At 37.7% G+C, this 13,357-nt stretch overlaps 4 protein-coding genes across 4 annotated transcripts; 1 reads left to right on the plus strand and 3 right to left on the minus strand. All coding sequences in view use genetic code 12, as the record gives it.

Moving 5' to 3' along the window:
- Nucleotides 1-597: 597 nt before the first annotated feature.
- DASC09_064100 (Whi5 domain-containing protein) lies at nt 598-1,614 on the minus strand (the record flags this gene model as incomplete). Its single annotated transcript, XM_064999994.1, has 1 exon — nt 598-1,614. One exon carries the CDS (start codon nt 1,612-1,614, stop codon nt 598-600), a length of 1,017 nt encoding a protein of 338 aa, XP_064856066.1.
- Nucleotides 1,615-3,329: 1,715 nt separating this feature from the next.
- Nucleotides 3,330-4,221, minus strand: DASC09_064110 (uncharacterized protein; the record flags this gene model as incomplete). Its single annotated transcript, XM_064999995.1, has 2 exons — nt 3,330-3,918; nt 4,211-4,221. The coding sequence occupies 2 exons, from the start codon at nt 4,219-4,221 to the stop codon at nt 3,330-3,332; spliced, it is 600 nt and encodes a 199-aa protein (XP_064856067.1).
- Nucleotides 4,222-4,869: 648 nt separating this feature from the next.
- Nucleotides 4,870-6,156, minus strand: SPG5 (Spg5p; the record flags this gene model as incomplete). The annotated part of the gene is made up of 1 exon (XM_064999996.1): nt 4,870-6,156. The coding sequence occupies one exon, from the start codon at nt 6,154-6,156 to the stop codon at nt 4,870-4,872; it is 1,287 nt and encodes a 428-aa protein (XP_064856068.1).
- A 3,449-nt stretch (nt 6,157-9,605) lies between these two features.
- On the plus strand, nt 9,606-11,243 carry CLN1 (cyclin CLN1; the record flags this gene model as incomplete). The annotated part of the gene is made up of 1 exon (XM_064999997.1): nt 9,606-11,243. The coding sequence occupies one exon, from the start codon at nt 9,606-9,608 to the stop codon at nt 11,241-11,243; it is 1,638 nt and encodes a 545-aa protein (XP_064856069.1).
- Nucleotides 11,244-13,357: the final 2,114 nt, after the last annotated feature.

A 13,357-nucleotide genomic window follows, 5' to 3' on the forward strand; every position in this document is an offset into this window, starting at 1 on the left:
CCATATCCAGTACTTTTGATAGAAGAGTCTTCCAACCTTTTGAATTCGATGATGCGGTAATGATATTATTACTCTGACACAGAAGAGATTGCCAAAAAAAAAAAAAAGATATGCTTTTAACTAGATATTAATTTTTTCACATTACCTGTGTGTATCGTTCCTACTGAAAATGTTTTCTGAAACAGAAAAGAGCAACATTTAAAAACTATAAAACACAATATACCATTTTAATTAATCTGAATTGAAAGAAGGGAATTATAAACTGATGAGGAGATTTAAAATATGACAAAACGAAAGAAAAATATTAAAAGAATCGAGAACAAACTAATATTGGTAATAAAACAAGCTGGAAACGAAAACAAAAAATAGGACTTTTTTGGGACTGAGAAATATGCATTAGCAAAGAAAAAAAAAATAAAAGAAAAATAAAAGGGAGAAAAACTGAAGGAAAAATATGAGTTTCAAGGAAGATTAATCCATAATGAACACGATGAAGGAATATTGAAAGTATCTGTAATAACTTTTTTTTTGTTTTATTTTCTTCCCCTTCACCATATACGAATGAAAACAGCTTTTTGAGAACAACTTCATAGTTCATCAACGTAATGACAATTGCAACAAAGACTTCGCTGCTCCCATGGATGTCGAGGTGTTTCCTGGTTCCTTATCAAGACTTTGCTTTATTGGAACAGAAAGCCTTATTGGGGTGAGCACCGCGATCGAATCGTTGATATCGGTGGAAGCGGTGGTATCAATAGTATCGATGGTACTTGGGGTGGTACTAACAGAAGAAGCACAAGACTCCAAGGCCCCAGGAGCAGCAAGGGTGAGATTGTGGTCAACTGTGGAGGAGACATGTCCGATGGAATTCACGATAACTGTGGAGTTCCTGTTATTAATCGTGAACCCATTATCTAGTTTTATCAAATGTTTTTGCGTCAATTTCGTCATTCTATTCATCATCATGTCTAAATCGAATGTTTTTTTTTGCTTTTTTGGTAAAATCTTGGGTGGCTTGGCGATCAAGCTTGGGGATAATGCGGAGCTCAATCTTTTTGGGAATGATGATGAAGTTCCAGAGTTGGTGGTTTTAGACCCTAATAACTGAGAAGGACCTTTTCTATTGTCACTGAGAAACTCAGTGGTCTCCGGAGACGAGAAATCCGAAAGTTTTGGTAGTGAGGATCCAAATAACCCCGAAGAAATAGACGATGCTGATAATACTTCGGCAATTGGTGATGAGGTAGCAAGATGTGGAGACTGGTTAAGCACTTTGCGGAACATGAGGTCTGTGTCTAATTGACCGGTATTATGAGAGACGGTATTGTGATTGGTAAGGTTCTTGTTATTATTACCGGAGAGTTGGGACAATGGGAGTGCAGCTTGGTTGGTTTTCAACTTGTAATAAGCCAACTGGAGTCGGACTTTGAGTTTTTGGGCATGGACATCATCACTGAAACAAGAAAAGCCGGCTAGAGGAGAATGGCTACTTTCTTGTCTGCTAGTGGAGTACGAACATGAAGATGTGGATCCAAGAATCCCCGAAGCAGACCGATTGGACTTCGACGAGCAATTGTGTGGTTTGAGTTCTATTGGAGGTTGGAGCTTATTCATGGTTATATATATATATATATATATATATCTTATCTAAAATATTATTATCCTCTTTGCTATTATCAATTGTTACCTTAGATGCTTGAACGATAACACACACCAAACTAACTGAACCGAGAACTGAAAAGTTAATCAAGAAAAAAGAAAAGAAAAGGCAGATCTATTAGATGGAATATGAGCGAGCGACGGGATTCTGCTTTCCTATTTCCCTTCAGTTTGATAAATAGCACGACTAGAAGGTGAGAATAAAGAACACTATAATAACTGGATACTTTGTTTATATTAGAGGAAAAAAAAAGAAAAACTCCAAGAACAGAAGGTGTATATATGTGGGAGCTGGTAGATGGCGGGTGGGAGCGCGTCGATACACGGAATTTTGCAGCAGCGGTTTTTTGCAGCAGCGGTTTTTTGCAGCAGAAGGAGGCGACTGTTTCACTAGTCCACTGACAAGCACGAAATGGGAAGCAAGGGTGAATATTTTGAGAAGGAATACCAGGGTGAATTTAATAATGTCATTTATAATATGTATTTGTAAATAATCTTAGCTGTTGGAGCACAATACTAATTGACACTTCAAGAAGGTACCAGGGACACGGTACTTTTACACCTAAAAGAGAATAGGGTACAGGACCCCGTTATTTCCAAATAAAACATCCAAACATCGGTAAAATACAACACCTATACACCATGTACACTTGTTGCATAAAAAAACCCTGCATTTTAATGTAATATACTGTGTGTATCAGGTGATGCAAAAAAGTTTACTTTTGCTTGCCCTCACATAATTGTAGCACATAACCACACAACTCTATACAAAACAGAAAGAAAAGTGATGACTTAGTGGGGAGGAGAGGGGTGTATAATATATTTATTTATTTATTATTTACTACGGAAAATATGATATATATAATAGTCATAGTGATACCGGTAGTTCTTTAAAGAGGGGACATTGGGCAAATGCAATTTTTCCCGATTTTTTTTTAAGATTAGTAGGTGCACCATCAACAATCACAAGGTTGATGTATTTCCTTTATGTTGTTCACGCTGCACTGGAAGTGAAAAAAAAAAGAAGGCGGTTTTCTTTCTTCTTTTCCTTCTGGTTTTTACATATGCTTGTCTCTTATTGGTGTGACTTACTTCCTTGCCTCGGGAGTTTAATAATTATGTTATATCAAGAAAGGAAGGAAAAAGGAGTGAGGAAAAGAGAGCAGGGTTACGGGGGAAATGCTTCACAAAGGAAAGAGAGAGGTGAGAGTAGAGATAGACCCAAATGATTGTCCTACGTGCTGACGGGCTAAAAAAGACAAATACGCTTTTCCAATAACGACGCAATTATCCCAATGAAGATGGGGGGATGAATATATGAGTAATCTATATAGTATATATACATAACAAACGCAAATAATAATATAAATAATAATAACTGAAGGGTTCAAAACTGAATCCCATTGCCGTCCCAATTTGGTGGTGAACCCAAAAAAAGAAAAAAACTCTAATTTTCCTAAACAATCGCTGCCGCAACCCAACAAGGGAGGTGGAAAAAGACCGGATATTTGGTCTCACACACACTAAAATTTTTAGTGTGTCTCCAACTTCTATCTCTTTCCCCCCCATTTCCTCCATTTTTTTTTAATTATATAAAAGGTCAGACCAATCCTGGTTCACCGACTTTTTAATTTTTTACTCTTCTTATTTTTTCTTTCCAGTTCGTTTATTCAACCCGCTTTCTCCACATAATAATTAATTAACCACTCATCATGCAATTCTCCGCTGCTTTCCTCACCTTGATCGCCTCTGTCGCTGCTATTGAACCAGCTGCCTTGAGCGCCTTGTTCTCTGACTTGGCTGTCAACTCTGCTCAATATCTCTCTTATGTTGAAGCCAACCCAACTGCCGATGTCCAATCCCTTATGGCCATTGCCAACGAATACGGTTCCGCCACTAACTTCGGTGCCTTGACCACCGCTTTCCCAACCTCTGACTTCAGCGCCTTTATGGCTGGTTTCCCTGGTGCTTCCAGAGTCTACAGTGAAATGTCTGCTGCTGACGCCGCTGCCGATGCCTCCAGTGCTACCACCACTGTCGCTTCTACTTCTGCTTCCGAAAGCGAATCTTCTGCTTCTAAAAGCGAATCTTCTGCTTCTACTCAAGCTAAGTCTACTACTGAAGCTACCACCACTTCTGCCACCGCTTCTGCCACTTCTGCTACTTCTGCAACTTCTACTACCGCTACCGGTGGTGCCAACGCTAACAGTGCTTTGATGCTTTTGCCAGCTTCCCTTGCCTTGTACGTCTTTGGCTTTGCTTTGTAAGTGGTTTTGTCATAATCATTGTTAAGCATGAATGAATTTCTTTTTTTTTTGTGTGTGTTTTTATTGATTTCCATAGCTTTTTTTTTAATTATTTCCTTCTTTCCTTCTTCCCTTTATTGTCTAAGTACAATAATCTTTATCGTTCTTCTCTTCTTTTGTCTAGTTACAGTATTTTCCTAGTATCGGAGGTTTTCCTTATTTATGAATTATGATGTTGATCTTAATGTTTTGAAAAAATGGCTTGTAAAAGTTGAGACCGCCAATAATAGCAAAGCCCACAATACATTTGATACATTTATCAACGGGGCTTGTTTTAGTGACGGTATTGACAGAAGGGTTTGACACCTGGTCATTATTTTTCTTGCTTTATATCATAGATGATGAGGTGTACTGGTGTCTGGATTAACATCAATTCATTAATGTTAAACGGATTTATAAACACGTGATCAAATATACCACTCAGCCGCTCGAGCGCTGACTTTACTATGGGAACGCTCAATTGATTGTTTTGTATACATGGATACATCGCTATACCCCATGCGTAATAATAACGTGAATTAGAGGTGTCTTTTAATTAGGAATTAGAGTTTTGGCATTCAGGATTAATGTTTGTTTTACTCCACAATTCGCCGACGCCTCAAAAAACTTACGATTTTCTTTCCCTCCTTTTTTATCTTCTACATTAATTAATAATCCAATTAACTGATATATGTTTACTTTTTGTTGCACATGAGACAAATCTCACGCCATAAGTATAATTACGTCCATAAAATAAAGTTAAATTAGCAAAGAACCCCCCCGGAAAATGAAAAAAAAAAAAGGTTCATGCCAAATTAAATTTCAAAAAACCAAAACAAATAAATAAAATACAAAAATCAAAATGGCCTCTCATGGTGTCACTAAAATAGCTCATCAAATAATAATAATAACAGTAAGCCACCAATCAAGTAATTACCGCATTTCTAATTACTTGGAATGACCCACGGGACCTCTCCAACCCATTGGCGTCTGAAGAAGATGACGACAAGATCGGGTAAAACAATTCTTCATACTCCGACAGCAGCAACAGGTCACTGGAGATTGAATCACTATCAAAAGAGTATGGCACGCTCGGAGGTCTGGCAGCTTCATCACTCTTGAATGAGGCAAAACACGACACAAATTCATCACTAGTAGCACTGTCTCTCCTATCGTTGTTCAGAAAAATCTCCGTGGTTTCATACACAACCCCTCGGGATACCTGGGCATCTTTCAAGAGTTGCTCCACCATCTGGGCATCTTGGTTGGCAAAATGGATTCGAATCACCACGACCTGTTTGTCATCGAGCTTTTCAATACCGATTGGCAAGCATCCATAATGATCAAAAATCGCTTTGATTTCCCGGTTGACAATGGAAATCTCTTGTTGATATTCACAAACATCGTTGGAGAAAACACTAAGATATTCTTCATCCAAGAAATTCATTGCTGGGGTGGTGAATTGCGGCAAAGAAATTTGGAATTCCACTAAACAACTGGCGAGACCCCGGGATTCATCACGAATCAACCCCAAAACATTATCAACATTTTTACTGGCGGTAGCAGCACAAGGCACAAAGTTTTGCTGGATCGATCCTTTTGTAGATCCCCTGGTTAGCTTGTTAGCAATTACTTTATCCGATCCATTGGTAAAAAACGCTCTGGTGCTGATGGTCATGTTTTGTACAATGTCTCTAGTAACCATGTGTGAATAATTGGAAAAATGACGGGCGTTGTGGCGGTTGAAGTTCCCGTACAAACTGCTTGGGAATCTTCTACCATGCCTCATTCCCGCAAACAGATTTCCGTACTGCCCACTATTGAAGGCAGTTCTAACAAATTCTCTGGTAAATGGTGACTTTGAGGCAAATTTCCCGGTTGGTCCTTTCAAGGAAAACTTTACAGATGATTTCAAGATATATTTCACAAGGTTCCCGAATATCGAGCCTTGGAATCCAGAATATCCGGCAGTGGTAGAATAATGACATCTTTGTTGAGCATTCAATCGAGAGCGTAACCGTTGGGCCGCCAGTTGTGGTCTTTGTCCAACCCTAACCGGAACTCTCGCAAGGGCAGGTTGCGAACCCACGCGGCCTAAACCATTTTCAATGATGGTTCCAGCCTGTTCCAATGCATCTTGGACCTTACGAATCCTCTTCCGAGCCAATGACACCAACGATTTGATGCTATATTGAACGGCAGGAGGGGGCATATTATTTTTTAAAAAAAAATTCACTTCGTGCCGCGTAAGCCCAATAATAACCTCAAATTCTAATTTGGTGGAATGTATAATATAGGAATATTGTCAAATAACTTGTTGAAGAGTTGTAATTGAAGGTCCTAGTGAGAGTCATCCGCTGCTTTCTTTTGTATAAATTTTGCCACCCCGATGAGCTCCATCACGGGTAAGTCACATGCCAACAGATCACAACAACATTGCCTCAACATGCATTGAAACAAAAAATATTAGGGCAATTGTTATCTGTTTCCCCATGAACTCGCCAATGTAAAGCTGTTTCTTGTTTCTCGTGGTTCATCCACAATATCTATTTGAATTTTCACCAATTGATATTATTCGTGATTCCATGACGGTGATTTCCTAACAAGGTTTTTCGGACTCCAGTAGTGTGTGTGATTTCCCACATCATACCATTTTTCAATCTCCAATTAATGCAACATTGATAGGTTGCAAGGTATATCCTGTAACAGCTTTATTAGCGTAGAAATTAATTGGCAAATTTGTCAAAACATAAAATAAAGTAAAAAATAAGAAATATAATTATAATTTAATAGAGATCTTGTTCCTAATTAAGCTTCGGCCGAGCGAAAACTATAATATAAATGATACTGACAAACAAAAATCATACTATTATTTTATTTTTCATTGCATTTCGGCCTCTGACAAGAAATCGCTACACCCTAAATTCTAAGAAATCCTCATTTCTTTTTCTTTTTTGAAAAGAATAATACAGGCATTATAAGTGACAAAAGTGCTGTCACTTTTATATACAATTCGTAATTTTTTATCGCAATGAACATGGTCTTAGAGGGCTATGAAAACCTCGCCGTTTGATTGCATAGGAGGAGACAAATGTCAACTTTCAATTGAAAGCGGGGGTGGATTATCTCTCGCAAAAATAAACACAAAAGCCGTTAGGTTTCAAATTCAGTAATAGGAACATTTCAAAAAAAGAAAAAGACGTATCAGTGAAAGACACAAGACAGACAAACAACAAGAATAGTAATTATCTGTGTACATTTGAAAATTTTTATGTGGTTAATTTCTTTTTTTGGTGAAGGGAGGGACTTGGTGGAGATCTATTTCAGTGGAAAGTCTGAAGTTTACGATTAAGTTGATTGTTTGATATGGCATGTAAGCGTGATAACCGTTCATCTTTGTTTATGCTTTTCGGAATTGTAGTATGCCTTATTGTTAATGAAGATCAATCAAGTAACTCGTCACTGAATTGATTGTCGCTCGTTGCTGTGCTGCTGTTATATTTTCTTTTGTGTGGACGCGTGTGTATTTGTTCTGGTCCCTGTTCACATCTTTTAATCTACCTTTTCACCTTTTTTGTTTACATTATTACGTTTTGGGAACAAAGTTTTCCAGATCGATCGGAAGCCGTTGATCAGCGGTAGAAAAGGCAGTGTTTCACACCCCCACAATCCGGCCAAAAAACAACAACACACAATCGATCAAACAAACTATTGTGTTACTTGATCTTGTAGCAAACATAATGTATTCTCTCTCTGCCTTCCCAATCCAATCGATAATTCCAACGTTTGAGAACTCTCCTGCCCTAACCAGCCTTGTAAAACGTTTCTTAGGGTGCTTTTTCTGGCATTATTTTCTAAATAGTCAATATTTACGATAAGTGGATTTAACGATTGATCTACCGTTTATTGTGTGTTCAATTGATCGACTTTCCCATATCCATACTGGCGAATCGGTATAACAACGGTATGTCCATATATTTTCGTATATCAGTCTAGTGTATCCACACACCGTCAAAAACACCCCAATGTACCCCCTCCCTGATAGCACCATATCTCTCCAAATGTGGTTTCTTTTCTTTTCCTCTTTTTGTTTGAAGGAAAAGTGGCCGCTGAGAGATAGGAATAATAACCTAGAAAAGGTTTGGCAGTATTGTTGTGAAATACATACGAAGACAGAATAGTTCTTGAGCACCTGCATCAGGAGTATCACTTTGGGTTGTATAGTTGATATTCTTTCTTTTCTTTTTTTTTTTTTTTTTTTCTTTTACTTGGGAGCGCTTTGGTTCTTAGGGTTACTTGTGGTTACTTGTGGTTACTTGTGGTTACTTGTGGTTGTAGGTTTTGTAAGTGATGCTGTTAAAGGTTGAAGCTTTTTTAGTGGCATGCATATAGACAAATTTAAACAATTTTTACGTGATCTAGTTTAGGTTATTAGTTTTTTTCTCTTTCATTTCTCTCTTAGAAAAAGTCTAGAATAGAAAGCGAATAGGGGCGAAGAGAAGAAATCTGCTCCAACCTCTTCCTATTGTTTTATTTATATTCTTTCCTCTCTTTGTTGATAATTATTATAAAAGTCCTTCCCTCTCTTAAAACGCCGGTTCTTTACGCCACCTGACATTGATGCAGTTTTGCAGTTACTCAATAGGCAAAAAAAAACGCCCCACAATAACGTGTAGTCACAAAACGAGCGGCAAAAAAAACTGCCCATTATGATGCATGATAACGTACGTGAATGCACAGCCACACGCACGCACCAGTATGGTATGTACTACCCGCCCGTAGTCTGTACAGAGACCGAGGCCCACCAGCTGTTTCTTTTTTTTTGTTTCTTTTTGGATGTCGTTTTGTAAATTACCACTGTAGTGCATCGCATGACGTGAGCAACGTGCTTCCACATACATAGCGTAGTGAAATGAACAGCGTGAGCAAAACAATTATCACTTGTAGGGAATCAATCCTCTAACATTGTTCGAGCTGCTAGGAATCCCTCTTGCCAACCGGAATATTAATCATTTACTATCCTGAAATATACACATATATCTATCAGCATTATTTATGTGAATAAAGAAGGCACCCCCTATTTGTTTGTTTTTGAATTTAAGCTTGATAGTCTGCATGCGACGGTAGCTTAGAACGCCTTAGCATTATTGGCTAACCTTTGAAAGAGTGCATATCAAACAGTCTAAATAACACGGCCCCTATTTTCCCTCTATCCAGTTATAATCTTATTCTTGTGTGTTATTATTCACTTATTCCACTTTTTCTCTATTCAACAGCGATTGGCAGTACCAATTCTGTGCCTGTGTGTTTCACCCTTCTTAACTTGATACAGCGCCCGATTGGCAGCCTCCCCCCCCTTTTCCGTTTCCATCAATTACAGTTAGATAGTTTGATAGATGCACACACAAAAAAATATATATTTACATATATTTAGTGTCAATTGTCCTGTACTACTGAATTTTTTTTAAAAAAAGTTGGTTTTTTGCTTTTTCTTCTCAGTGTGTGAAAACCAAACCATTTTACCATTACATCCCACTTCCATTCCCCATCATAGTTACACATTATATGTTTACTCTCTAGTAATAATAATATTAATTAATAGAAAAAAAAACTCCTCCCATTTCCATTACATCCTGATAGATCTTTTTTTATATCTTCAACATGTCTCCATCACAAATCACAGCAAAAGCCAAATTATACCCCCATCAATTGATGGAGTCAGAATTAAAGGCTCATAAACTTGCTATCAATGAATACCAAAAGGAACTTTCGCAATCAATGTTCGATGTTGCTTCGAATACCTTGCCAGACGTCACCCTAATCAACCAACAACCCGAACTCAAATCGTCATTGAGGGCTCCATTATTGGATTTCTTATTCAAAGTCGCTAAGAGAACCAAAGTCACCCAAGGGATTTTCTACAAAGCCGCCAGATTGATGGACAGATACTGTTCCAAGAGAATTGTCCTTAGAGACCAAGCACAATTAGTTGCAGGCACTTGTTTGTGGTTGGCCGCCAAAACCTCTGGAGGTTGTAATCACATCATCAACTCGACCTCAGTGCCTAGCGGTGGAAGATTCATGGGTCCAACAATCAGATCAAGAATTCCAAGATTGAGTGAACTCGTCCAGCTTTGTGGTCCTACTTGTGGATACGATGAAGGAATGTTTGTCCAAATGGAAAGACATATCTTGGATACCCTTAACTGGGATGTTTGTGAAACTTCTATCTACAGTTGGGCTTTCAATCTTACTGATTACCAATGCCTCAACGATTCTGAAGATTACGACGTCACTATCGACGACCGTAAAATTGCCGCCATCAAGAACTTCCTCATAGAAAACAGTCTTTATTCCGTTGATTTAGTATCAATCCACCCAAATGAATTGGCGTTAATCATTAAGAAAATCCTCGTCACTTTGATTTTAAACGATGACAAATATTTCAGCATCAAGATGCAAAACTTGACCAAGATTCTTTCCAGAAACAGCATCGATAACCACGATGCTACCGAAGACGATGATGAATCTAAAAACAGATTGTTGAACAAGTACAAAGATTTCAACATGAACTTAGCAAACCGCTTGCTTCTTGCAGTTGCCAACTGTACCTCCACTGTATTGAACGCTTACACTTCTACTGATTGCAAAGAAATTAACGAGGTCATCCAAAAAGTTCACAAAGTCGCCATTTCCCACATCATGGCCCTTCATGAAGAGAGCAAAAACAAGGCTGCTCAACAACAACAACAGCAACAACAAATGGCCCAGCAACAGCAAATGGCCCAACAACAACAAATGGCTCAACAACAACAACAACAAATGGCCCAACAGCAGCAAATGGCTCAACAGCAGCAGTTTCGCCAACCAACCCCAGTATCTACCCCAACTCGTTACAACTACATCTCCACTAGCCCAGGATCCGAATCAGATTATAGTGATGCTGATTCTGTCCTTTCCAACGACGTTGCGGCATCGAGCTCTTCTTCAATGTCATCATTCTCTTCACCAATGAACTCACCAAGACTTGACGGCAAACCGCAACAACAACAATCACAACAACAACAGCACCCATATAGCAACTCGACTTCAAGGTCTGGCAGTTTTGTCATTCCTAACCATCATGCCAAATTCGCTCCATATTCAAACTTCAATAACTCTCGCTCGAGCATGTCAATATCCATGAGTGCTAGAAAAGGGTCGAGCTTTAGTGGTAAGGCCTCACAGAAGAATTTTCCACTTCCAAACGGCTTGAAACGGGTTGCTTCATCTCAAATGAGTTCTTACGAATACATTTGAATTATACAATATCTCAACGTTATACAATTTTTTTTGCTAAATTCCTTGCTGTCTTTCTTTTTTTTTATGTTTCTTTCTCATTGATTTTCTGTTTTTGGCATCGTTGTTAAATTCCTCTTTTACTTTCGGCATCACCTATATTAGTTCTACAGATAGAGATTCATACGTTATTGATTAACCTTTGATCTTTTGAATTGTTTTATATTATATTTTGTTCATTAGCTAATTTTGTTTCCATTATTTTTTTTTTTGTTTCATTACATTTTCAGTTCAGTTTCATCCCAGAATAAGAAAAATAAAAACTATATCCCTATACAATTCCCTCTAATTTACTAAGCTTGTAGATTCCATATAAGGCAATAAACACATACTTTCCATCTAATCCAATCAACTCAAAGTTTCCACAAAAATGGAAAACTTTCCTATTGTGCATTTCTGCCCCATCTATCGAAACCAGAACTCGCTCCAAGATATGCAATACGGCTTATCCAATGCACACACCAGGAAGAATAGTAGTGTAACTATTGTTTACAAGCATGGCTAGCAAGCTAGCGCTTTATTTGATGTTTTCTATTCATTCACTTGCGACGACTGGAGAAATGAGCCTAACTGGTATAAGTTCAGTAAAATTTCAGACTCAAGTAATTGTAACCGGCGATACACATTATGCTGTTGAACCTTTTATCAACTGCACCTGGCCCTGTTTTCTTACAAACACATGCGAAAATGATAAAATGCTTACTTTATTCTTCATTTTCTTTTATTCGTATTTGGGAATATATTTTAAACTTTACATTTATTTCCAGAACACACTATATTGACTCTAAATAGAAACCCTTTTGCGGATATTGAAGAAGCAGTTGATTATGCGGAAGATGAAAACAATATACTCCTAAAAAAAGCGGAGAGAAAACTACAATTCATTTTCAATTATTTCTGTTGAATTTCACCAGAAGCAAGTAATTATTCCTTTTCGTCTATTCTGATCTGCAAAAACTGCGCAAGACTTCAAAAACATCTAAAAAGCTTTCCCCTTCCAGAAAGAATGAATTAGTTTCCCTGGGCATCTGAGATGAAAAACCAACCACACCAAAAAAAAAAACTATTATTCTCATCAATATTGAGACATTTAATGAAACAGTAACCATAAGCCGTAATAGTAAAGAGTAATACCGCAGCCAAGCATTAAGTTTGTTCAATTAAATGAGACATTCGACATTAGTGGTTTCGTCACTGCTACTCAATCATATTCTCAATTTGGGGACTTGGGGAGAAACAAGTGAGCTCGATTAAATTGTATACTAAGGTATCTAAATATTGTTTCTATCATGTATGTCCACCAAAATATCTAACGTAAAATCATCTATTGATTATCTTGAGCCCGAAATGTTCAATATACTCAAATACATTCAAAACAAAGGGGGAAACAACAATGAAATAACATTATATCATCAGCAGTGGTCATCCGATACTACTGTTAAGCTTTTATACTGCTTCCATAATACCTGCCAGCTCAAATATTCAGAGAAAGTACAAACAAAGTAGCGATGGTTTGCTATGTTGTATTTTATTACTCACGTAGCATTTCATGATCCATCTCATCTCTCAAAACAACTGAACCAAACTGATCTTCTTCTTTCCTATAGGGGCAAAGATTATTTTCCAAATTAGTCAATTCTTTGACTGTGTAATCTGGATTCTATAGAGGCCCCTTAGGCCACCAAAATCTTCATCAGTTTCCATTTTTTTCTGTGAATAATAAATCCGATCTTTGGAAATCCCAAAATGAAGGTTGCACAGCTTATTGCTCCAAGAATCAACGGCGGAAGGAGATATATATCCCCTGGTAGCGTCATGTTTTCTCAAGCTTGCTGCCATTTGACTCTAATTCTCTTGCTTCTCCAGTTCATGAAGCTCATCTGCGGTTAACCCATTACATTATGATATTTTCAAGAATTTCCCTCTCAATTAGAACATACTTGGTAACCGTAAAGTCTTCGTTAATAATGACAGGATCCATGGTGTTGAATAAAGTAGATTTGCTTGATAAAAGAAGAAAATAATTGGGAATCAACCTAATGCTGCTAAGGATATCACAGAATTCATTCTGGGAG

Source organism: Saccharomycopsis crataegensis (genome assembly GCF_037102585.1).
Source record: "Saccharomycopsis crataegensis DNA, jcf7180000000098, whole genome shotgun sequence".
NCBI classification, from domain to species: Eukaryota; Fungi; Ascomycota; class Saccharomycetes; order Ascoideales; family Saccharomycopsidaceae; genus Saccharomycopsis; species Saccharomycopsis crataegensis.